Source organism: Pempheris klunzingeri, chromosome 7 (genome assembly GCF_042242105.1).
Source record: "Pempheris klunzingeri isolate RE-2024b chromosome 7, fPemKlu1.hap1, whole genome shotgun sequence".
Classification (NCBI taxonomy): Eukaryota; Metazoa; Chordata; class Actinopteri; order Acropomatiformes; family Pempheridae; genus Pempheris; species Pempheris klunzingeri.
This window is the reverse complement of record NC_092018.1, coordinates 27,272,789-27,298,954: the sequence shown is the minus strand read 5'-3', so window position 1 is coordinate 27,298,954 and position 26,166 is coordinate 27,272,789. Positions and strand designations below refer to the sequence as shown.

The following is a 26,166-nucleotide window of genomic DNA, read 5'->3' as shown; positions in this document are numbered from 1 at the left end:
TTCTCAATTTAATATACTTTAATTGCCACAAATATAACCACGAAACAATACTCCAGTTCTGTGGCATTACGAGAACAGAATAGAATTCCAAAATAAACCTCGACTGAGATGACAAAGCAAGTACATATAAAATATGCAATAAAAGGAGGAACATCCATTTATCAGACCAATTAAACACAAACTAAAATCACCCCAACAGGTATCACATATCGTCAGTGAGATGGCGTCTTGGTTTTTATGTGCTGTTAAAAATGTACCTTTATTTACACCACAAGGTAAACACTGTTCTGAGCTCCCAAAGGCGGTTTTACATTTCCTGGAGAGTTATGTCACTCGACACTGATGCTCGATTCCTGAGTTTCCTAGTTTTAATAAAATTCAAAACCATGTCCCATACCCATTCTCAGAATTGCAGAAACACACACACACACACACACACTTTTCTTAACAGTATAAAGCTAAAACAAAAGCATCACAGTCTAATAAATACAACGACAAAATACAAGAACAGAACATTTTGTGGAAAAGCTGCAAAACCATGATAACACTATGGAAACTTCCAGACAACAAATACTGCGAGAGTTGTGATTTATTTCGCCATGAAATTCTAAATCTAAATCTGATGCCAATGTAAATGGGCTACATTTTTAATTGGTACGTATTAAGTCCAGGGCTCCTTTTCATCACGATCCAAGCGTTAATTCGGTGGATATTTTAAGAGCTACACTCAAGGTTGCCTGTTAAGCTTAAGGTTAGTTTCTAATTAGTTGTTTGTCATGCGGACATGCGGGTTTTGCAGCTTGACCAGGAACTACAATCTGCTGTGAAGCTTCATAGGAGTCATGGAGCATTTTAAAATGAGGAGCTATTCATAATTCATGGTGCCGTTTGAGGATTTATAGTGGATTTGTGGGGGTGGATTTATGTGGATTTACAGCAGTAATCACAGGCGGCGGAAACAAATGTAGGAGATTTCTTTCTCTCAATATTAGATTTGAATATCAGATTAGTTGAATGGATATCTAAGTGTGTTTATGCGGAATCTCCTCAAACAAAAGCAACATTCTTGTCTCTACATGAGCAGCAAAGACCTTTGAGAATCACCACAATGCATTAAAACAAGTGTCCTACTCAATGCAACCTATTTGAACCATGTTACTGCATTTGAAGCTCTCCAGAAGCCAAACAGGGGTCATTGTAATCAAGGAATAATGCTAACATTCAAGTACATTTAATGCACACACACACCCAGACTTTGTGCAAGTAAGTTTAGAAATAATTCTAACAGTTTCACTAAATGCTGTTAATGCGTCACACCGGGGTCAGTAAAAGGGTTAGTCCAAAAATAAGACTTTGTTAGAAAACACAAAGTAAAAATCTAACTATAAAAATAACAGAGAATTCTTCAGGATTAGAAAATAGCTAGGAATCGTACCTTTTTTGTTTTTTTTTTTTTTTTGTATGGCACCACTACTCAAGTCAAGTGCAAATGATCAAAGAAAGGCAACAAGAGTAAACACGCACAAGTTGGGGAGCACAGCAGAAAGGTTTCAAACATGGCTCCTGCTTTCATTTCTACATTTTCAGTGGTACCTGTGCACTCGTCCCGTCATGAAAAACCATTATTGTTATAAAATAAAAAAAACAAAAACAAATACCCACTTAAAAGCTAAGAAGAACATAAATATATAGCAATGACAAGATCAATTGTGACTTTCTGTGAAAGAGGTAAACCAAACGTTTGTAGGATTTGATCAGTAAGTACCTAGTCGACAGGCTCTCTTTGGGTGCTGAGCGATATGGAGAAGGCAGGTGTGGTGAGGGAGGGGGGTTGTGAGGAGGTGTGTGGGTCAAGAGGAGGTGTGCCTCTGCCTTTGGCTCCCTGCTCTGGCCCTCTGCTTGTCATACTTGACAGAGACAATAAGGAAGACCAGCAAAGTGATGCCCTGGATCCCTGCCAGGAGGAAGAAGTAGTAGTGCAGAGAGCAATCATTGATGTTACCTGGAAAGAGAGAAAAACAAGGACGTTATTGGGACGGCATGTGTAACAGATTAGCTGAGACTCCAAACAGCTGAGAAGCTGGTGTTCAGGCGACGCTCAAACGCTGCGAGTTTCACGGCAAAAAATTACAAATATGAAAATGTGAAGAACAAAAGAGGCAGTCGCAGCATATTCAGAGGAGGACAGCAGGGGGGTTCTTTAATCACAAAGGACTACACCATGTTAAAAGAATACCAAAGGTAAAGGTAAATGGCCACAAGCTCGCAAGTGTGGCACGTCGCTGTGTTTTTGTTAGACATGAAAGGCAGGCTTGAAGTGAGCACGGAATGGAAACACAATTCTGTCAGGAATTAGGATTCAGCGGAGAGATTTGTTACTTCTCATCTCAACACAGTGTGAAGCCTTCTGAGAGCGGAGACGGTTGACCTCGCGCCTCAGTGCTGATAAAGAGAGGCGGTATTGATGATGTGGGACTGAAATATCAGAAATGCCAGAGCAACATGGGCTCTCAGCTGTGATTCGAGCAAGGGAGTCTGTCATCGGTATTAAAGGACGATTTGTTCCCTCGTGGGAATGGGAAGCAATAAAAAGGAGGAAGAAAAAATAACGAACAGATTCTGCCACTGTGATTAGCTGTATGACTTGTGTACAAAAAGATCAACAGACTGTGCTCACACTGACAAAACTAAGGACATGAATTAGGTTTCTAGCTTTAGAAAAAAAATGAAGGAAAACCATCTTTTGCTATTGGGTCTAGAGAATTCAAGCAGCACCTCTTAAAGTCTCAGGGTTCCATCTTACACCCGCTGCAAAGTGTAGTTTCTGGCCGACGGAGTGCTCATTTTTACCCCAGCAACCACGTTGTGCAAGAAGCAAATGTACTTCCCTTGCTCCCAGATTATGCAGCATTTAACTGGCAAAAGTGGAGTTGGACACGCCCCAAGTGCGCCATGCACTTTAGACCATGCACTATAGATAGTTTTAATAGCGCCCTGGCTGTCTCGACATTTGTTGCGCTGTTGAGTGCCGTCCTCATCCAACAAAACCAACAAAGCTCAAGAGGAAAGCTCAAAACAAATCCTGTTTTCGCCTTGCTAGGGTTTTACATGAAGGGCAAAGCTGACAACAGTACAACTGTCTCCACTGTTCAAGTATGGAAACAATTGGATCAGCATTAGAGCAGCTTTTCTCCTCTTGACCATGTCAGGCAGACCAATTGACTTTGTGGCCAACAGCATGAGATGATGCTGTTTACTACTTCACTGGACAAGGAGACATTTTGGGGTGAGCTGGTTGTTGAAAGATGCTTTATACCGAGCGATGGAGGATTTAAATCCTGCTCCAACAGATTTAAGAACATGTCTGCGGTTTATGTAACAGGCTCCATGTAAAGCGCAGTTTCATCGGTGAACAGAGATACCTATAGCTTACATCCTACATTATCGTCAAATGAGTAAATGTGAAGCCCCGGAGCAATCTGTCGTCTTCCCTTAGAAAGCTCCTATTAGCTCCTCCATGTGGAGCTGTCACACTGAATAAAGAGCCAGAGAAAGAGAAGCAGGCTTGGTTTTAATTAGATATGGGGGCAATTGTCAATTCAAGTTCTGCCTGTTCAAATGGCAGGGAGTGTGTGAGTGGGTGTGTGTGTGTGTGTGTATGTGTGTATTGAGTACTGTCTCGTTACACCTGTCAATTCAAAGTTAACAGCCCTCTGGGTCAAAATGGACTAAATAAGATTTTTAATGATTTTCCTTTACTTCACACCTTATCTTTTGGCTATTCTACTGAATCATTTTGGAATATGTTCAGGGATGACACAGGCTTGTGTTTTCTGCAGTTCCTAAAACTAATTTTCACTTTACTAGGGTTTACTTTTGCAGAGAAGGTGGAACATTTCAAATACACAGTACAGCTGAGGTCATTACCTCTAACACGAACAAGAGCTGGGCTCGAACAGTTGAATGTGTTGCAAACAAAGCCTTGTAGGGAGAATCCAAAAAAAAAAAAAAAAGTGCAAATGCTTCAATGAAACTGCTGTTTGCAAAGTCTGAAGCACGAAGAAATGTTAACAAGACTAAGGGCCTTGTTTTAATTGCACAAGCGTACTTCGCTAGGTGTGGGGTTTGTGGCCTGTGTGGGTGTCTCCAAGCTCTCACGCAGTTTTGGCTCATGTACAGACAGCAGTGGTGATTAATAAATACAATCTCAGCCGGTCATATCACCGGTTATTGCTCTGAAACGGCACTGCCAATCACAGTGAAGCACGCCATCAGCGGCTAAACACCTGGAGAGATGTTTCTCCAGGAGATCATATTATTGTCTGGATGCAGAGCGGACACACAGGATCACAACTCAAGAGCAGATGACATGTTTTTTTTTAAATACAATGATGAATGAAATGAATTAAATTAAATGTAAAAACTAGTTTGGAGAACCAGCGTATGATCATATCAATCCAAACTTTTTCAGTCACAGCTCCACCGTATGTCACGTTGTAAATGATTACATCATATCATATCTTCAGATGCGATACAGCAGCATTTCTTTGGTAGTACATGGTATTAATGAGCTCTGATAATCCAAAGGCTCTCACATAAGCATCAGAAAGCCGAGTTATGACCGTGTTTATGTTTATCCTTCATGTGGTTTGTTTTGGAGGTTATTGTGCAAGTTTTATTGTTGTAGTATTAAATCTATCAAACCTAAATAAATATTCAATTATCATCGACACCGATTTCTCCCTCTGGTCAATTGTGTGCTGCTTGTAGACACATTTTTTGCATGTTTAGCCAACTGCTGTGCACAAAAACAACAAAAACAACTGTATTTTATCTGTATTCCCTGTAATTATTACAAAATGAGAGAGTTCTTTCCGGAAAACCTGAAAATTTCAGACCTGTGAAATAAAGCATTGCCCAAGTCTGACTGACCGGTGGAGGGAAAGTCATACGGATTCACCCTCTGAGGACCATGAATGTCTGCACAAAATGTAGTGGCAATCCATCAGTTAATAACTGTTGAGGTATTTCAGTTTGAGCTAAACTGGTGGAGCAACTGACTGAGCAACTGGCTTTTACATCACTGACCTTTATGCTTACTACAAATGTAGTAAAAAGTCTAGGAGTCAAACAAGAGATCAAGGAGAACAGAGGGGCAAAGTATTGGCCCTTCACAAATGGTATGAAGTGAGCCGATGTTCTGTAAATATACACATACAACTGTCCGTCTATAAACTTGATCAAACTGGTGTGTAGAATGTGAACAGCTGTGATTAAAACATGCCAGTGTTTCACACTAAAGGCCTGTAGAACATTAGAGGCAGCTCTGTCACAGCGCATCCTCGGCTAACAAAGGAACCTTCACAGTCTTGATGTACATGATTTATCAGATCGCTGATCAAAGAGCAGGATTAACCACTTTGAAAGAAGTAATCCCGGTGCTTTGTGTGATCACTTGCGATCAGTAGAGCAGATCAGATCGCACTCTGTAATGTCACCATTGTGCATGTAAATAATTATTTTTCCTTTCTCTCTGTTGTTGTTTGTGTTCTTGTGGATAATTAGAAACTGAGGGGAGGTAAAGACACGCTGCCATGATAGGATATATCACACGGGAGTGATTCTTTGTCAGGGCTCCGGACCATCTCGTGAGCTGGAAACCTTTGGCCAGGCAAACAGAGAGCCGGCTGGTGACTGTAACGTTCTGCCACAGCATTTAAGAAATGAGTGTCAAACGGAGAACCTGACTCTTTGACCTCCTGGTCACAGTTTAAACTTGTTTTGTTGTGGTCTTAATCTGGTAAAACCTTTCAGTTGTGAGAAATATATAGAAATAGTTGAATATATCAAAAGAGCTTGAATAATTCATGGAGTGCAAAACGATGTGCTTGACATGAGAGCACGGGAGGAAAAGGGAAGCGCGTTTGCAGAGAGAGCACTTGTATTTTCAATCGATAATTCACTGTGAGAGTCGGGCTCTGCAGTCTTAATTAACGGCTGTATCGCTTACAAAAAGCAAGGAATATAGCATAGAAGTTATGCCAAGAGAAGACTTATGTGTCGTGGCCGAAAAACAGTGTTAAGTATAACGTGATTCGTTTAAACTGCAACAAATTCAACACTAGTCAGCATGAGGCATGTAACAAATCCTGACTTTAGGACATTTTTACCTTTGTGCTGGAGAAAATATTGTAACTACAGCCTCAAGACTATTCTGACAGAAGACTGGAGCTCAACCTGTGCTCCAGATTTCAAAACTTCTCTCTTAATGAGGACCAAAGGAATTAAAAAAAAAAAGCAAACATCAAATTTTTCCTGAAAATTTGTGCAAACGTTTCAGTTTTGGAAATAGTTGTTGCTCTGATTTTGTTATACATTAAGTTAGGCTCTGCCTCCTCTTTTCAGCCTCCGCCCCCCAGGGCCCACTTGGCTGCTAAGCATTTTCAAAAATACAGAAAGCTAATTACAGCAGCAAAAGACTAAACAAGGACATGCTGCAAAACGCATTAATGAAGCCCATAAATATTTGACAGTTATTTTAAAGGCAAATTCTTAGAGGGGGGCGATGGTGCAAACCAGTCAGACTGGGGCATTTTGGAAAAAGCGCTGTTGCACAATTTTTCTTCTTCCACATGCGTGCCCAGAGGTCCAGTTTACAGCTCAGAGTAAGTAAATGACAAGATTGTGATTACACTGAATGCCCCAACAGAAGGGGTCAGGCATGTAATATCTGAGCGATTTAAACTTGTGGGACAATTTACCTGTGATTGGGTTTGAGGAGACCATGTGAGTCCACATGAAACGGGTCAATATCAATTTAACGTTTGAAAATGGATCAATTGATCCAGACCTTCAGCGCAATGACCCAACATTTTAATGCTCCAATGCATTCAATGCCATTCTCTGTCTCTGAATGAAATAAGAGAGGGGATCGATGCATGTTTGTTTCAGCTATAAATATAGTTATCTTCTGCTGCTCTCCACTTGCTCGTTAAAACTTTACGATTGATGCTGGAGTTTAGCAAATGACCACGACATGCTAACTATTTTTACATGCCCTCTGCTGCCCGTGATGCGCCTGATACTCTCAGCAAAAATTACATTTTCAGATAGAGCCCTTTCACACAGAATAAGAGTTCATGTTCAATTTGCCAGATCTGACATTAAAGGCTTCTATTAAAACATTGACATTTCACTGAGTGTGATCCAAGACTTCATGAGCAGGATGTGCGAATGTCAGCTCACTCTGAATGTCTGAACACGTCGCAGACATCTGATATGAGTTCAGACAGGACTTGGACACTGGACAAAGAAAAATGCCATTTCCTGTCATGTGACAATAGCGGCTCCCAAAGACCATTCACTTTTAGTGAACGACGCTCCATCAAAGAAGGAACAAATTAAATGCAACAAAAGACATTTAGTAGAGGCGAAAACCTCTTCATGTGTAAAGGATAACACTAGTGACGGAAGAAGTAAAAGCCGATCTTTGTGGTTCCATGCTGTCTTTGACAGGAAAGGACTGTGGCGTTATACCAGGCCTATAAAAAAATTCAAATAAAAGAGTGTGATGGATGACTACTCAACCAGATGTTTCCACAGGGGGAAACGATGTGCCTAGGAATTTGAAGAATCAATAATCTTAACACACAACCTCACTATGTTAAAGTTTGAGAACAGATGTGGCTGAAATACAGTAGAACCATTTCCACCACGGCTTTGCTGACTGATGCCAAGAGCTTTCAGTCACACATGTGGTCATTTGCTCCGATGTGCTAAATGGGAAAGTCATTTACTCATGGAAACTCAAACTCCAAGAACAGGCATGAGAAGACTGTGGTAATGTTTGGTAATGTATTCCTGACACGAATGGGACTGTATACATGTTTTTACAGTTTTTTTTTAACAAAATATACCATTATTCAAAGGTTGGTGCATTTGGGGTCTCAATTCTCTGCTGAGGAAGGACTGAAATATGGCTGCAACTACAAATTATTCTAATTACAAATCTGTCAAGTGTACTATTAATTAATCAATAAATCACTGCATCCATAAAATGGCAGTCACAATTCCCCAAAGCTCAGACTGACATATACATATTGCTTGTATTGTCTGCCCAAAAATTAAAAATCACAAAGATATTTAGTTTAATGTCACTGATGACTAATAAAAGTAGCAAATATTCATAGTTGGGTAGCTGCAAACAGTGATTAGTGTTATTTTTGCTTTAAAAAAGGATTCATTAGTTTCTAAAATATCAAATAAATGTTCTGTCTGTTGTCGGCTCTTTTAAACCTGTTTGACTTTTGTTCTAGCATGTATACACTTTTCTTGTGCATGAGGTGTAAACTGAGGTTTGGCTGCAAACATGCTGCATATTTGAACTGAAAAAGCTCTTTAAGTCAATCACTTATACTGTCTTTTGTACAAATGATGACACAGAATAATTGGGCCTATGGGCTACAACGTATCTGCAATGGGACATGACAGTTTCCACGACCATTAGCGACCACCATGTATAATTCAAACGGTCCCAAAAAGACACCTAACGATTATAATCATGCATGCAAACATTGGCATAAACTGACACAACCACACTAACACATGCACTGCTAAAATTATAAGAATCTTAAAATATGACAAATGAATGTTTGTCTAGTTTTGTTTATACTGAAGGACCCTTCACATCTCGCCAAAATGCGTTTTCACATCAGGTGTGGACGTTCCCATGATCTTCGGTCTCCCAGACTAAGAATTAACGACTTCAACTTCCCCATTTCCAAACCAGCGTGTAATCCTGTAACAAAGGACATACTTAATGGACTCCTCATGTGACACTTTACCTATGCCGACTAACATTAGTGGGTGCAAAGCAGGGGAACACGACGGGAGAGCAGAGCATCCACCAGTGCGATGCCAGACTAGCAGTGCCATCCCCATGTAATGCTCCAGGGACAGCTTTACTTAAGAGAAGCAGGGCTATGTAATCAGACCCCCAGCCTGTGATTAATGTTGCTCATCTGTCTTCAGGCCCGTACAGCTCAGTACAACTTAGTGCGGCTCACCCAAGATGCTGTTTACTGCACACCATTTTGCCCGCAGCCATGGAAATAAGTTGAATCCATTCCACCTAGAGAGCCACGAGATGTGGAAGAAGCTAACATCCGAAAAACAGCTACAAAAACAAACTGCATGATTCCTGACTGTATTTAATGCCTAAGCTTTGTGCCATGTGTCTTTTATCAGTGGCCAGGAGGATGTTTTGTTCCATTTCTGCAACTCACCTCACAAATGACTTGTTTTGGAAAAAGCAAAATGAAGTCTTACAGGCAATGCGGCTCTGGTTTAACTGCCCCTCCAGTGAAGCAAGGCTGAGCAGAGGACGGATTTATGGGGCGTGCCAAGCATCTTCCAGTGCTAACATCATCAAAAGTACCTCCCTACCTGTCGGCACACTGTATTAATGAGCTAATAGGTGTTTGTGGGTAAACAATTTACAGTGTTGGCTTATTTACCGCATGCTCAGGGAAAAGTGCATCTGGGTTGGGAGCCTCCTCTTGCTAGGGAGCCCATCCATCTGCTGCCACCACCACGCTATTCATTCTACCACTTGGACAGATTTACACAAACCTTTTGTCGTTAGTCTGACATGTCTATTTATTATGGGAAACACTCTTAAAACAAAAATACTGCACAGGGTGTCCCACCCTCTCTGCGTCTAATCTAGAAAGCCTTTAAGTGGATTTTAAATCAGAACAAGCTACTAAGAATCTTAAGGTATGTCCCTGGAAAATATATTTCTGTATTCTGAATCGATACCAACAATTCTCTTTTCCACAAGTCCATACATACAGTCGATGTGTAAAGTCGATAGTGCGCTCTACATGCACCGGGCGTCTAACAGCAGGCTTGACAACTGTAATGCTCAATTCAGGAGGATTATGGACGGCACTAAGAAAACTGTATGAGGAAAGATGAATCACCTCTGTGATATTTGGACGACACTACTATCATTCTTTACTTTGAAGCTCGGCAAAGTCATCAACGCATGTAGGACTGAGTCAGGAGTCTGCACGCATGCATGCAAAATGGCTACAGGGTCGATAACACACACACACACACACACACACTCTACAAACTCACACCAATTAAGTCAATTTCTTGTTTCTGTGTGTCAGGACTCACAACTGCTCATTATTGAGGATGTTAGTATTATGATGGAAAGGGAACATGTTAAGCTTTAAGTAAGTGATTTTTTCTTTTTTACAAACACAACGCTGACATATTATCAGGATTTAAGTTAATACGGTGAACTTCTTGGCCAAGATTTTCCTATTTACACATCAAACAGTCACAAAGCCGCATTTAATGTTCAAATGGAGTCATATTTCTGAACACCTGGTCATTTTAAGTCTACTGCTCACTCTGCTTTTAGCTCTCTTTGGTCTACACCAACTCCTGGGGGAAACATTGCCCGTTTGGTGCTGAGCAGGTAGTGTACAGTGCATTTTTAGAGCCTTTAGACAGATACTGCCAAAAAAAAAGCGATACGGGGGCTGTGAAACTGAACCAAAACAGTGAAAACAGAGGCCTGAAACCATAATGAATTGAAAGAAGCTATAAAGTTCAGGTGAGCTGACAGGAAGAGAGGAGCGAAGCCCAATAATAACTCTCTGTGGGTTCATCAATACGAAAGACTGCTTTCACATAACAAACTGTCATTTGATCCATTATAGCAGCTTTATTTTGTTACACTTTCTACCTCGAGGCGGTTGTTTGTAACAATGCACATATTATGAGTGTATAAACCACTGTATCTCTTACCAAAGTCTTTGTGGGATGACATCCAGCCAATCTCCTTGATGGAGACAATAGCCAACAAACCGGAACCCACAAAGGAGCCAACCCCAGAGAAGAAAAAGAAGAGCCCCATGATGGCACTCTGCATAGACTTGGGGGCTGCAGAATAGGCAAACTCCAGACCTGCAACAAAGAGAGTAAACAGAGAGACAGTTGTTGAATTGTTGTGGAATATGTAGGGTATAATACTGTGAAAACAGTTTATATTCTATGACCCGTAGCTAGTAAGAGAGAAAGCCTCACATGCTACAGCCAGTGGCAGTGTCATGTGGCCTGTATTGTCATGCTATTTAGTTATAGGCTTTGCCCAGACACACAGTGTTGAGTTCATATCTGTGAAAGTGGAGCAAACAAAGTCACACTATGTTCTCGTAACATGGTTGGTTTTGTTGACTGTGACTGTTCTCCTTTCACTATATTGTGTGCGAGACCAAAAAGCTTCCTCTGCAGCTGCTTGGCAGCTAATTTTCCATGGTGCCACTGGTCTGTGGTGCCATTGTTGGTCTATCTACTCTGCTTGGTACTGGTCTCCAAAAAAAACTGTTATTTCTGGAAAACACATCACTCACTATTTACTGTCTTGAAAGAAATAAAAGAACTGAGAAAATGGGCAAGGGACCTAAGAGAAAGAGAGATGAGGATGGGAGAAAAAAAACATCAAATATATGTCTTTTTTGCCCAGAGATTCGTCTGCCTGCAAGCTGACATTGATAATTTCATGGCACCTCAAACATGTGATTTTTCAAATGAGGCCCTATAGCTACATCTGTCGGGAGAGATTAGGGAGCTGCGGTTAAATACATTTGCCGTTTAAGACCTTCCTTGGAGGGGGACATTGCACAAATTAATGTGACGAACAGCCTCCTTACAGGTACCTGCGTTAGTTGTGCAAAAAAAAAAAAAAAAACACCTGATAAGAAAAGGGATGAGATAAGAGCGTGGCAAACACAAGGTTATGACTAAGTGGAAGACATGTATGACCTTTCCAGAAGTTCACAACGATACATTTGTTTATATCCTAAGCAACCTTCTGATAGCACCAAACACTGGTCAACAGCCATGTGTATCAGGGGGGGCTGCAAAGGTTGGGGAGGATTCACAGATACAGCTCTGCACAGGAAAAGGAACAGTACAGACCAGCATTGTAACATCATGTCAAATCCAGCTCCTGTCTGTCTGTGACAAAAATAACGCAAGAGACAATTAAAGTGACGTCCTTGGCTTTTTCACCACACACAAAACAAACAGCTTGACCTTTCTTGACCGAAAGGCAGAAATATCTAAGAGAAAGGAACAAAAGCATGGAATTGTAAAACAGACTGATTTTTTTTTTTTCTTCCTCCCAAGGGCACCGTTGAAGGGATGATTCTACTTTGTTAGACAATAACATTAGCCTTTAACATTTTGCAAAAGTGCAACACATAATTAAAAATACTGTAGGGAATCAATTTGCGAAAGTTTTTGCATACCCTTATTGCCCGAGAGCAGACAAACTTGGGTGTTGTATGAGCAAAGAATTACCCATCGTCCTACAAGACTGGGGATTGCAGCGAGGAACTTTAATGGCACCGGAGGTTTTAAACAGATTTATTCAAACAGAGGATGACTAGGGGGAAATGCTCCTCTTAACCAGACGTATGTCACAATTCTGTCAGCCAATTTTCCTTGAGGTAAGCCCTGTGGGATGGTATGGAGGGAGAGAAGACAGTACGTTTATTTTAAGGATCCCTATAGCTTTGTTATGTCTGGATTTGACTTTCATAGGGACCTTGATAGTTTTGTGTGAATTCCAGTGTTTTACAGGAAGCTTATGGAGCTCTGTTTGAGGGCTTTATGATACCCAAGCTTGTTAAACAAATTTGGGCATCCATGGATTTTAAACTTAAAGATGACAAATGTAAATGTTCATTCCAACAAAAGCCCTGCACTGACTGGATTGGCTAGATAATCCCTCCACTGTGGCGAGGAAAATAAAATATTAATGGCTTAATCTTCACACTTGATATAGAAATAAAGAGAGCGCTATATGGAGGAGCCTGGAAAAACATGACCCGTAGTAATAGGAGAATGACTCAATCTTGACTAGAGGCCTTAACAAACTTGAATCACTAACATAATTGGGGCCCGGAGCCATGACTGTAGAGGAAAATACATAAAGAAAGAAAGAAAACTTACACAGCTTGATAGACACAAAACAGATAGCTAAAAACAATACAAGGCAGATTTCTGTTGTGTATCCAGAGTCTACTGTCGGATGAAAGTGGGCCAGTGCTACCACACTGCAACGCTCTATCACATTCAGTGCATCTCTCGCACACACTGACTCCCCACTTGTGATAAAGCAGAATACTGTTGCTGCTGTTTCCATTCTTGTCTCACATTTTGTGGCCGCAATTTGATATAACATTAGAGCAATTTCTCACTTTGTCACATTATTGTATTACTCCGGCAATATGGCTGTGCCGCTCGTAGTCTTTAATGAAATGGGATTTCCTGCGTAGGTCAGGGCTCACAAAAAGAAAAGGAAAAAAGAGCACTTGTCAGCTGATACTGAATACTTGATAAAGTATAAAAAAAGAAGTTTGCAGCTGTCAGTTCAAGCGTGAACTATCCTGACCTGCTTTGATTCAGTGCTTTTCTGTTTAATCAATTTCCCAAAAAGAACAGGGAATCCATTTTTCCCGTCAAAGGCAAACACTGCTAAATTTCCAGTGAAGGATTATTGGCGGCCTCACATTGATGAGCATGTGTCTCAGAGTGATATTTACTGGGATGACTCGACTGAGCAGCAACGGTAATTCAACTCTGAATTCAAACCAGACCTGGGGCCATACTAACAAGCTGCCTAGTCTGAAAAGTTGGTCACACAAAAAGTGCTGTAATACTAAAAAATATTCATAGGGTTGTGATCTTTTCAAAAAAAAAGTCACATTTTCTGTCAGTAAATAGAATATTAAAGCTATTCAAAGGGATCTCAGCCATATTCAAGGCTTCTAAGGTTACAAAATGATGAATAGGGAGGAGGGTTATTACAAAACATAGGACTTTCACAAAGAGTTAATTATCCCAGAGTCACGCGCACTTCAAGGGGCATCTACTCACACGGATAGTTTTGGTTCATGGTGCCATGGTTTTGACACATCCGCTACAAGCCAACAGAGATTAATCAAATTTTGTTAGTGCTCTGTAGTGAGAGATTTGTCAGCCTGCAGAGGTTTTTATACCCTTTACGACATGGAAGCAACATCTCTGGTTGTATCTGGCCAACAGTGTGGCCGATGTCGCAAATCAATGACTGTAAAATCACTGTCATACACTGTTGCCTTTGCAATAAGCTAAAGACACATTACACTGCATGTCAGTACAATTTGTCAGTATTATCTCTGTGTGATTGTGTATAGTGGGGGGGGGGGCAGGCCATATACTGTGACTACCACTGCATATACTGGCATACTGTATGTTTGCGTTCATTGTGGTAAATGTCACCACACCAGCTGACTGAGCGCAGAGGTGAAACGTTTATGTTATGATGCTAATTGTGTTGCTACTGTGACTATACCCTCGGGGCTACATGGTGCAATATAAAGTGCATGTCTGTGTATTTATCCATCTTATTATCTACTGTATCTGTTTGGACAACAAGCAGAGGAACAGTGCTGCTGTGAGGCTGGCCTCTGGCTGGGGCGAAGACACAGCTGTCATCATCATTTCAATTTTAAAAGGTTACTTTAGCTACGCCTTATTTTTTAAATGTCCCATTATGGAACAATGTCTTAAGGCTGTGTGAGAAAATCAAGATAATCAATAACTGATCGACTTTTTGGGCTGTTTGCTCTGGACGACAACACATTAAGCTGGTGCACTGAATCACACAAACTCTTCAAAAATAGGTTTACACATTCGTCTTCATTGTATTCTACTTAAAAGAATGGGCACTGCGGTTTTTAGCCCACAATCCATTCAGGGCGGCTCACTGTGAAGATGAATCAGACCAAACCATGAGGGTCACCACTGGAGGATACCGTTCTCTCATGTCAGCCTGAATCATCATGTCTACCTGACCACTGTGCTAAATGAGACACAGGAGACATCGAACAACTGTACCTGCAATGCTGGCAAAGATTTCGCTGATTCCTATCAGCACATATTGAGGAATCTGCCACCATATGGGTAAATCTGCCGCGTAGTAGATAACGTTGCCAAGCACCTGGTCAATGGTACCATTTGATTTGACGATCTCCAGGCGTTTGGTCTCCAAAATACCTGAGAGGACAGAAAAAAAATGCACATGTATAAAACCTATAATTGTGTAACATTCATACTAAACTGAAGAAAAAAAGCAAATAGGGCATCGGGTGAATGTAAGAGCTTATATATATTTCAGTCTGGATGAAGAAACCCTCATTAAAGTATCACCCTGAAGTCCATGACACTAACAAACAGCTCAACCCTGCCAGAGTTAGTGGATTCAGTGACAGTCCATTAAGCATTTAGCTAGTTTTAAGGCTACCCCACCACTTCATTAAGATCACATCTGCATGCTTCCATATTATGGCAGTTAGTAATGGATCAGTGCAGACGGTTCAACAATAACAGCCAAGCAGTTGTCATCAGCCGCTGCCGCCGCCTCCTAAAAGCTTTATTCGATAGCTATTATCATGGAACCAGTGGCTATTTCCAGATAACTCCCAGAGACAGCCTCCTATCATAACTACACTTAATGCTGTATTTGAGGAGAGTTGTAGCCTTGTAATCCGGCTATCCTATAATACCAGCCGTCCATCTCAGGCAGTGTGGCCACTGGGCTGCCCAGAGCAAGTCTCACACTATAAACACACATTCTTGCCTTTTTTCCCCCCTTTGCTGAACATCGCACATCAGACAACCCACTGTGATCCCTGGTAACTCTGCCCCAGCTTTTGCAAAAAAATAAATAAAGAAAGAAAATAACAAAAAAGAGGGAGAGAGAGAGAGCGAGAGAAGGGTTTTGGACACCTAAAAGCCATCGAGCTTTAACCAAAGCAGATTAGTAAGTTAAGAGAATGTGATAAAACATGCTACAAAATAAAAAAAACTCTTCAAATGCAATGTCAGCGCAGCTTTTCAGAGCTGGCCCCAGTATGTGGCTGAAGTCTGGGACTGTTGTACACAAATGAAAAGGGGATCAGAAACAGTCCACTGTCCTCTTGACAGCATGTCCTCAGCTGTCCCTCTGCACTGCACGGGAGGTCCAGCCCTCCATGTGCCACGATTGTCAGTGAGCACGATGAAACCCTGTGAAATATCGCAGCACCAATGTCATCATGGCAAAGTCCTGCACATTTCTTCCACACGGTGATGAAATAGATTCTAACTCCGAACAGCAGCGGGGCGGCCAATTCTGCGGACGCAGAGCGGCAGGCTGTTAATGCAATGTGTTGGACTGGCTATTCTCTGGGCAAAACATGCCACACTTGGTCGTTCGCAACTACCCATCTGTCAGTCTCTGAACACAACATGACCTCAGTTAGTGGACAGATGCAGATAAGCACTGATGACACGCAGACACCGAGCTGAGGGAAATGCAGCTCAAAATCTAACGGCAATTTAAGGCAGCTCCCATGAGTCAATGTGTGTAACTGAATTAATGTGAAGTTAGGGAATACTGTGGATAAACAGCACTGAGGCTCGGTAAATTATTCTTGGATGAATAAAACAAGATGCAGACACAATATCATTAATACTGCATCCCATCAACTCCTTTTATAAAGTACGTCACTGTACTGATGTGATCCACATGTCCGACTCCTAAAATCCAGGTCAGAACTGTGTTGCGCAGTAGTTGTGTATTCACCTACTGTTCTGTGACCAATGCCCACACCACTGCACCATCGTAAACCCTTTCTCTCCACTCCCAGGACTCAAAATTGCTTTCTGCAATATTCAGAATTTATTTAGCCTGAATTCAAATGCAAGGATTGCACTTTCTTTCAAGAAGCCAAATGGAAAAGTAAATACCTGAATAGCTTTTGAACATCGGAAATGAACATGTTTGAGCACCTTTCCTTCTACGAATGCTCATGTCCTCTGAAACGAAAATATTACTTCAAACCGAACACATTAGACATATTAGATTTGGTTAATAGAGCTTTTACCACATCTCGCTGATTGAAAGGATGTTTTTGATGAGCCAAGTCGGGCTTTAATAACTCAGACTAGAACGTCTGAAGACTCCCTCAACAAACTTTCTCATCTCTTCTTCACTGTGTTCATATAAGGCAGCGTGATGAGTTTAATCCAGCAGCCTTTATACACACACACACACACACACACACACACACACACACACACACAAGGCTGTGCGATACGACCAAAAACTCATATCTCGATATAGGTTCGATTTCATTCAGTATTATATGCTCAATACAAGGTCCTTTCTCATATTTGATTATTTTTCTCCTGTGATTTAGAACCTATGTGCAAATTTTCAATTGAGAATATAACAAAATATAAAAAGTAAGGATTATCTTTTCATTTTATGGAATGATAAAACGTTTTTCTATTGTCACACTATGTATATGATCATTTCACAGCCCTAATACTATACCTTTTAATCTATGGATTATACTCACCATTTACTGTATGCACAGCTGCCAGCAGTAATATGTGATTTTGGATTTGAATTTGATTAAAAAAAGGCTCTTAATTTCATAAGAGGAGTTTCTACCACATATGGAAAGATTAAATACTGCTTTTTAGAATTATACTGAACCACATTTAAATAGCATGATTTGTACACATTGGTGTGTTTACAGATTCTGCTGTCAGATGTTTATAAAGAGGCACGAATTACTAGAAAATAAAGTTTGATCTTATTTCATGACTGCAGTAGTCTTCTAGTAAAGTGCATTCATGGGGCTGAGTGTGCAGCGTGCACATAACATTTCTGTTTGGCAACAGGTAAACTATATCCGATGTTGTTATGCTAAAATGTCATTTATGGAGGAAAGTCTTTGAGCTTTTCGACTAGGAAAGCTGGTAAAATCACCTGAAACTGTGAACAAGGCTGTCCAGACCACAAATACGTGCTTTAAGGGCTAAATGTGCTTAATGAAATAGATCCGATTTTTGTTATATTCAAAATGTTGAAATTCTGTGGATTTGTTGGCCCCTAATGCCGCTTCATTGTAATTTGTATGGACATAATATTTATCATCACAAAATATTTATCACAATTCTAACAACGCATGTTTAGCAGTCACTTGGCAATCGGGTTGATGCACACCAGTCAATATGTAAAAGGTCACTAATGACGGAGCATGTTCATATTCTACGTGGTTGATGTATTGTACATCTGAGGAAGGACAAAGGGCAGTGGTTGTGGAAAATATAATGTGCATTGATTCTCAGGAGTGTTACTGATTTGCTTTCTTCCAGCCTCTAGGCTTGTCTCTTTTAGCCTGGATGTATCAATGCAGCAGCATCTGCTGACAGGCCTGGCTGAGACTTCATTTCCAAAATAATCCACAGGCTGGAAGTGAATAGGACAGAGCAGCGCTGCCGCATGCGGGTGCAGTCAGTCAGGACCAAAAAGTGAGATGCCACAGCTCCCCCTGTGCTCTACAGTGCGAAAAAAGGCAAACCTCTGAGGCTTGAGGCTTTTTTTCCTCTTAGCCAGGGTGGAAAGGGGTGTTTTGATTTTGGGACAATTAATACATGTGTGACAGCTCAGTCCCACAGAAAGCAACACAGTAAAGGCAACCATTAGTTTAAAAAGATGATAAGCCAGATATCTTTAAATTATTCTTAGAGATCAGATCAAAAGATGACTCTGCAACAACATTCCTCATATAAAATGTCACACTTGTATCAGTGTTGGTGAGGAACTGACATATCAGTCAAAATTCCTCCAAAACAGTATTTAGAAGTAAAATGAATGGGTGATGTAGAGGTGGCGCTACAGCTGCATTGCTCATTGCCTTGGAAGTACTGATTGCACGTGGTATTTACCACAAGGGCTAGCTCAGTTGTTTCAGTTAGTAATTGTCTGGCCTACTTATGTGACAGCAGAGGGAGGACGTCTGTTTGTGCACTCACCCGCCGCCACGGCCGACCACATAACAAAGAACATCCCCACTGCAATCCTCTTCAGAGAAGAAGGCAGCAGGCCGCGCCGTTTCAGGATGGGGTCCACCACTTTGTCCTTAAGCGGAATCAGCATAAGGATGAGCACTGCGTCAAACATGGTGAGCCAGGCGGCCGGGAAGCGGAATGTCATCTGGGAGATGCAGAGGAGAAAGATTAGGTAAAAGTGTGCAAAAAGCAACAAAGCGTGAAAACTACAGAGAATGTCAGTGCATTCCAACACAGTTCAACAAGAGTTTGTGTGCATGTGAGTGTGCTTGTGGGTTTGAGTGTGTTTACTTGGTGCTTGACATTGCTTTGGCACCCCCAGGTGGTCAAAAGCAAACATAATGAAATGAAAAATATTTATTCAGTCCACAGTAAAAAATAATAGTAGAATTATTATAATTTTGTTGTTGTTATCATGGTTGTAGTAGTATTGTTATCATTTTTACATGCTAATTTATTAAATGTTTTAGTGGCACACAGTGTACTTGACTGAAATCACAATGCAAGTTTACTACACAAATCTAATTCTACTGCCATAAAGTGTAATCTATGAGAGGACTAATTACACTGTGCACACAGACAGGAAGACATATCAATCAGAGGAAAATCCATGGTGAGAATACAAAGTTTAAGGAAGAATCTCATTGAGTGAGAAATGAAAGTCTGCAAACGGCAGGAGATGTTTTTTGCAATTCAAATTCCAAGTGCCATCTGAGCTCCTGATGTTTCTCCGCTTTAACACTTCTGATAGCATCATTTATTCTCAAATTGAATTTCCATTTCTTGGAATAACCGCTGGCAATCTATACGCTGCTCCTTAGAGACTGTTTTCCTCCCTTGTTTGCACATTATCATATTCAAAATGATAGAAAGTGTTAAGCAAGACTTTTCCTTTGCCAAGGAAAGCCTGGCGTGAATGATGGAGGTGTCCCAGCAGGCCTAGGTCTGTGCTGAGCATGATGTTCTGCTTTCCCTATTTCCCCAAATGAACTATGAACATGCATGCTGTATGCTTATATGCTCTGTATCATGGTTACCAGGTTGGGAACTCAGGAGCTAATAAACAAACTAGGAAATAAAAGGGAAAAAGCATGTATTTGCAACAAAATTCTCAAACCTTTGCTTTTGTGTGGAACACTGGGTAATTTTACTTCTCCAGGCATCAAAATATATTAGCATTAAACTATGTTAAAAGAGAAAGATCACTCTCTACCTAAAATGTGTACAGATTATAGGAGGTATATATACCATCTGTGATATGCATCACAGGGTATCACAAAGATAGATTAAAGGGTAGCTTTCAAAAAGTAAATTCAAACGTAGAAATAATGCAATTTAGTTCATTACTAATGCAAATAGTCAGAAATCATTTATCGTTTGTACATTTCATGCAGACATGAAATACACGCCACTGCATCAGAGTGGTAGTCTCAGGACCTAATCTTATTATGACCAATTACAGCACATTCACTCCTGCCTCCCATCCCCAGTTATTATTATATGTACAGGCAGTTTCCTTGAAGAGACCGTACTTGCTAAGCTTAGCCATAGAAATGTGTCAGGTGGGGTGAGGTGAGGGAGCACATCACAGAGGCATCTAATCTCACTTCCCTTTTGATGCAGAGAAGTGTCGAGCCTGGCAGCAGAAAGGGCTTAGTTCCCTTTTTAAGATATTCGATAAATATGTGAAGGGAAGAAAAAATCAGATATACTGTAGCTCTTAAACACAGTTGAACACAAGTGGAATATGAGTAAACACAAACTATGTCAAACAGTTTCACAGTGTCAGGTCTCAAGTAAGAATACAAACATATTTGCCATTTACACAACACTGAGTTGGATTGTGTGGTTGACGAGAGGGTTTCACTTCACATTTCCATGAAGTCAGTGCACTTCACTATCACCTCAACTTCACTTGTTCAAAAAGAACAGGCGTCCCACATGTACATAGGTTTATTGTGTACACTAAACTACAATTCTGATTCTGATTTTAAACCTCCGTTTTGTGATGAATGGTGCAGCGCGGGGAGCAGCTGACGGCTGGGCAGTCATCACAGTCCTCCAGAACATGACATACAGCCTGTCAGAGTGAGACAGCCCAAACTAGTCAGGAAAAATCAGCTGGAGGTGCTGCTGTGGAGAGGCGCAATCACAGCCAGGTTGCTAATCTGTGAGGTATTAGTCTGTGAGGTAAAGTTCTGGCTTAATCCCCAAGGCATTACCAACCTTTGCTGCTGCCTCCAGCTGTTGCCTACCATTGTGTGCTAGTGACCTAGTGACTCCTTTGGTTTCAGCAGTGAACAATCCAGGTCAAACATATGTATGCAGAGGCAGGTTGGAGCTCAAAACAGAATGTTTAACTCAATGGAATTGTACAGGAGTTGCTTAACATTGGTAGTGAAGACCAAAATTACAATGTCAAGCCACAATGACTCCATTTTTTAAAAATAAAACAAGAAACAGGTACTTCGACTGAGAGTGACATTTTAAGGTTACCTGGTGGGTTGTGCTGTTCGAGGCACTATCAGGAATCCTCAGATGGAGGCTCTGCAGGACGTACGTTGTCTGCATCTGCAACACAATGAGAAGATTAGAGCCTCAGCATGAAGTAATTCTCCACTTTATGATCACCAGGAGGTCTGGTGCAAAGCCATTCTTCTCCAATATTGAAACGGAAAATCACTCCCCTCATATTAGCAACATGATTGTGCAGATCTGCAATCCAGAAAGCTTTAAATTAAATTCCTTCTGATTTTTTTCCAACACAGCTCATGAATTTGTATTCATTGTAAAAATGTGTTGATCTTACCTGGAAGTACACGGTCCAGTATGGGATAAGGGCGAAGAAAACTGGGAGGATTTTCAGCAGTGCTTTCACCTCATCTACTTTCTCCTCTGGAAATCTTCCTCCATAGGTCACTTTGGCACTGTCTAATAGTGTTGGTTTGTTGCTTTAAGGGAACAAAATCAGAAAGTACAGTACAGTGTGATTGATAACATAAAATAAAGAGATACATAAAGAAATATAAAAATACGCAAAACCCTTGAAGTGCGAAACTTGAGCAGTCTTTTTTGTGAACATATTACCCTTAAATAAGAGCACTTCTAGAGATAGGGAAAAAAAAAAAAAAAAAAAACTTTACTCTAAAGCCTATAATCCCCATCTCTGGAGAAAATGTCTTAATAAGGAGTTCTTGAAAGGCTGCAGGATTGGCCAATTTAAAATATTCAATGTCAAGTTTTTGAACCGATTGTGCTACTTTGGTTCAAAGTCAAGTAACAGCACTTTAGAGTAACTATCCAACACGGGGAATGAAGATGAATGCCTGGACCCGGAGGGAAAAAAAGAATTATACAGGGGGATCAAAGGGGGCTTCAACATTAAGGTGTACCAACAACACCTTGCTGTGTTATTCCGCCATATCATCATCATCATCCCACTGAACTTTGCTATGGACAAAAATACTAGCTGCACTGTTGGAAAGAGCCTTCCCATTGAGATTGATGAATGCTTGCAACATCAGTTATTGTGAGAGTGCTGTTTGTCACTGAAGGCATGCATTTACCACTTTTATAGCCTGACAATACAGTTTGATGTCATCTTTTCCCCCCATCACTGCATAAAATGCTCCAACATGGCACACACAGAGATGACATGCTGCTCTCACCGGAGCAGGTTAGGTTCCTTTGGTGTCTGGGAGCAGCAGGCGAAGCCCAGGATCTTGAACATATCTGTGAAGGCGCTGCCATCAGCAGGCTTAGTGACGAAGACGGTGCGGCCCAGGAGGAAAACAATGAAGGAGACCCCGAGGCACACAGTAGGAATGACGTAGCCGACCTCAAAGCTGACATTTTGCTGGATGTAGGCCACACCTCCCAAAGACAGGATGGCCCCTAAGTTGATGCACCAGTAGAACCAGTTGAAGAATCTGCGCGTTGCCTCTGGTCCTCTGTCTTTGACCTAAGATCACACGCAGGGTGACAGCAACCAATCATGTCACTGTGAGTCTCACACACAGGGAGAATGAAAAAGAGAAACTCCTAGAAATGACCTATGACCAGCTGTGTCTCATACTGCATTTGTGAACTATAAAAGAAATGTGGTCATCAGCACTTTGATATGCAAGTTCCCACATGAGGAAAATAAGTCTGGCAGTTGCATTGATAAATAAAAACTACAAAATGTAATATATAAAATCATGACACTAAATGACAGAAAAGACAAACCACACTGACAAAGAGGAACAATGATCACTGACAGGGATGCACATGTCACATTTCATTCAACATATAAAATTATTATGATTTTTTACTGTGATTAGCATATAATTAATAGCTTTTTGCAGCCCTATCAATGCATAGAATATCAAGGAAAGGATAAGGCAACAAGACAGGTTTTTTTTTTTTTTTTTTTAAACTTGGGGGAGATATAACCAAAACAAACTATTTTTCGTTTATCCTTTATCGATTCACTGCGGCTTTGAGCATTCTTACACAAATCGCTGTGACAGCCTCCACATTAGCTTACCAAAACTGCAATAAATTCAGCTAAACGTCTATGCAAGGAAATAATATTATTCTCATAATGGTACTGATCCATTCCGTACACAGTTATCCCCATGGAGAAAAAAAAACAGATTTTATCAATGCGTGATGAAGTGGATATGTCTGTTATATATGAGCACAAGAGTTGCAGCGGTACAGCTACAATTAACTTCTGGAAAGATAATGTCACGGCATTCACCAGCCGATGCTGAGCATAAATCTCTCTGGGGTTCCTCTCTGCAGCTGTGCAGTGAAGTTAGAAAATTAATCATCACGCTAAAACTGACCACCTGATATCCATGGGTTACCATGACCTGCATTATAACACACACACTAAAGTAAAGCACACATAGAAGGGGGTACTACTGCAGCCCCTACTGAACATATAGTTTTGACACCAGATCAATCAGAGTAAGTGGCTGTGTTCCCTTCAGCCTTTCGTCATGACAGGAAAAGAAAAAAACATTTGATTTACCATCTTGTTTCAGGGTTAACCCTCCATCAAATGGAGCATATGAACAAGTAAACACTACTATGATCATAGATATTACATCTTCTGCAGTAAAAAGGATAAAAATGAAGTTAATTCTCTTCTGTATCGCGCTTTAGTTTGAGTTTCAACTTCAGTCTTCCATCCAGCACTCGCTGCCTACACAGATGCATCACAGTAAAGCTGTACCTTTATGATTGCTGTGCTCAAGCTGCACATTAATTAAAACAAAAACCCTCACAACACTGACTATGGCAATTTTCACACTGCAAGAGGGTGCAATTACTTCTTAGACAGAGAACCAGCCACATTTAACAGGATATCTTCAATTTTACTCAAACTAAGCAAATTTCCAGAATCAACAGCTCCCACTGCCACTTAATTAGGACTTTCAGCTCGAGGAGAATTAGTGGAAAAATTGTGCCTTTAAGTGATTACATCTTCATAACTCATGAAATTTAAAAGAAAAACATGTTTAGTGAAGTTCTATAACGATTTCTCTCTTGACAATCACAGCCACCAGAAAAATGTAGGTGACTCCATATGTGGCTGTTTTTTCTCCGTTGTGGTCAATTGTGCCCTTGGTTCTGTGTTTCTCTTTTGTTTGCCTACAATGTATGTGGATTGATGTTATGCATTGTGTGTGTTTAAACAGAATCAAAAGGAGCATTGACAGAAGCGTGCAAATCTTGTAATGAGCGTAGTGGACTAAAGCGCTAATCATGTTCACGCCGCCAGTCCCTTTTGAAAGGTTTTTCACAATCCTGGTTAGATTATTGTGAAAAACAATGACCCCCATTGATGAACTTTCAATTTCTACGACTGCTTCTTGTTGAGGCTCATCTGGAAATTCTGAAAATATTTTGCCACCAAATGGACAGATGTGTAGTGTTTCACTTCTTATTACAACAAAGTTGTCATTCAAGGCAATATTCTTGGGTGTTTGTGTGTCTACTTCAGTGTGAGTGAGTCTGTACTCCAAAATGTTAACTTTACAATGGGAATATTTGTAAGTGACCATGATGAATAATGGGCATGCATGTCTAAGTGAACTGCCATGGTGCAACAGAAGTCCCATCACATGACCGACTACCATGATGTCACACTGCATACCTGATCTTCCTGCCCATAATGAACCCCATTTCTACTTTCAGTATTCTGCATTTAAAACGATCTTTGACGTCTGAAAGTAATATTAGTTGATACTCTACCTGATCTGCCCCAAAGGGAGTGATGTTGGACTTCACAGTACCCACACCTAATGCAATTAAAAAGAGTCCACTATAGATAACTGGGCCACAATATGGGGTGCGAATGGGGCAGGTTACATTGCTTGGAGGGGTACTGTTTGTGCTCAGACACTCGGCAGGCTGCACGGGGAACGCTATCTCTTCTCCACATAGGTGTATCCTGGTGTCATCGTTTGAAATGAAAGGGAAAAACAGCATGCCGAGAAAATACAGGATCAAACTCGAAGCAATAGTCCAGAATTTCCCGAGGTATGCATCGGCCAACCAGCCACCAAATGGTGAAATCAGGTAGGTGACCCCCATGAACATCAGAGGTGCCTGGCTCGCCTGAGTGCCCTCCCAATAGAAGGGACTACTGTTGAGAAAAAGGACAAGATTGGATGTGATGCCGTAGAAAGCAATCCTTTCCAGAGACTCTGCCAGCAGGATGGCTGCACATGCCAGTCTCCTTCCCTGGAAGACTGATGGTGGTGGAGGTCTGCTCTCAGAGCCTGAGTCCAAAAGAGGGGTGCTCTCATTGTCAGCCGTGTTGTTAGCCATTCTCCAACTTAGTGGCTTAGCTTCCTCTGGGGGGGTAGTGAGAGTTCAAGCCTGCACACACAAGAAGGAGAAGGAGGAGGTTCAACGGGTTGTCATCCCTGTTGACGCAGAGAAAACAGCTACACAACTCACAGCAGAGCCCCTTCCCTTGTGACACACTCAACACAGTGCAAATATCACAAGCTAGCTTTAGCATACCCATAGCTTGGTAACAGTTTTTGTTTTCACATTACCTTTAATTACTGAGACACGTCGCAGCGGTGCTCAGTTATCTCCATTAACCTAGTTCAGCTCAGATGTTTACTTCGTCTGGTCTTAAATCAATACTTTGTCAAAGGAGAACTGGAAGTCAACAAAAAAAAAAAAAAC

The 26,166-nt window shown here is 41.0% G+C and overlaps 1 protein-coding gene across 1 annotated transcript; it reads right to left on the bottom strand.

Annotated features, from left to right (window-relative positions):
- Positions 1-26,128, bottom strand: slc15a4 (solute carrier family 15 member 4). Its single transcript, XM_070834284.1, has 9 exons — positions 26,031-26,128; positions 25,219-25,848; positions 22,641-22,933; positions 21,782-21,923; positions 21,469-21,543; positions 18,937-19,117; positions 14,965-15,123; positions 10,825-10,983; positions 1-2,002 (listed from the first exon to the last, which is right to left on the bottom strand). The coding sequence occupies exons 2-9, from the start codon at positions 25,795-25,797 to the stop codon at positions 1,851-1,853; spliced, it is 1,740 nt and encodes a 579-aa protein (XP_070690385.1). The 5' UTR covers positions 25,798-25,848; positions 26,031-26,128; the 3' UTR covers positions 1-1,850.
- Between the last annotated feature and the right edge of the window lie 38 nt (positions 26,129-26,166).

Bases quoted from the DNA above. Each gene is read 5' to 3' on its own strand.
- slc15a4 (XM_070834284.1), bottom strand. From the start codon at position 25,797: ATGGCTAACAACACGGCTGACAATGAGAGCACCCCTCTTTTGGACTCA. The intron at 21,544-21,781 runs GTAAGATCAACA...ATTGTGTTGCAG, and splicing joins ACTGGACCGTGTACTTCCAG to ATGCAGACAACGTACGTCCT. The intron at 19,118-21,468 runs GTAACCTTAAAA...TGCATCTCCCAG, and splicing joins CGAACAGCACAACCCACCAG to ATGACATTCCGCTTCCCGGC.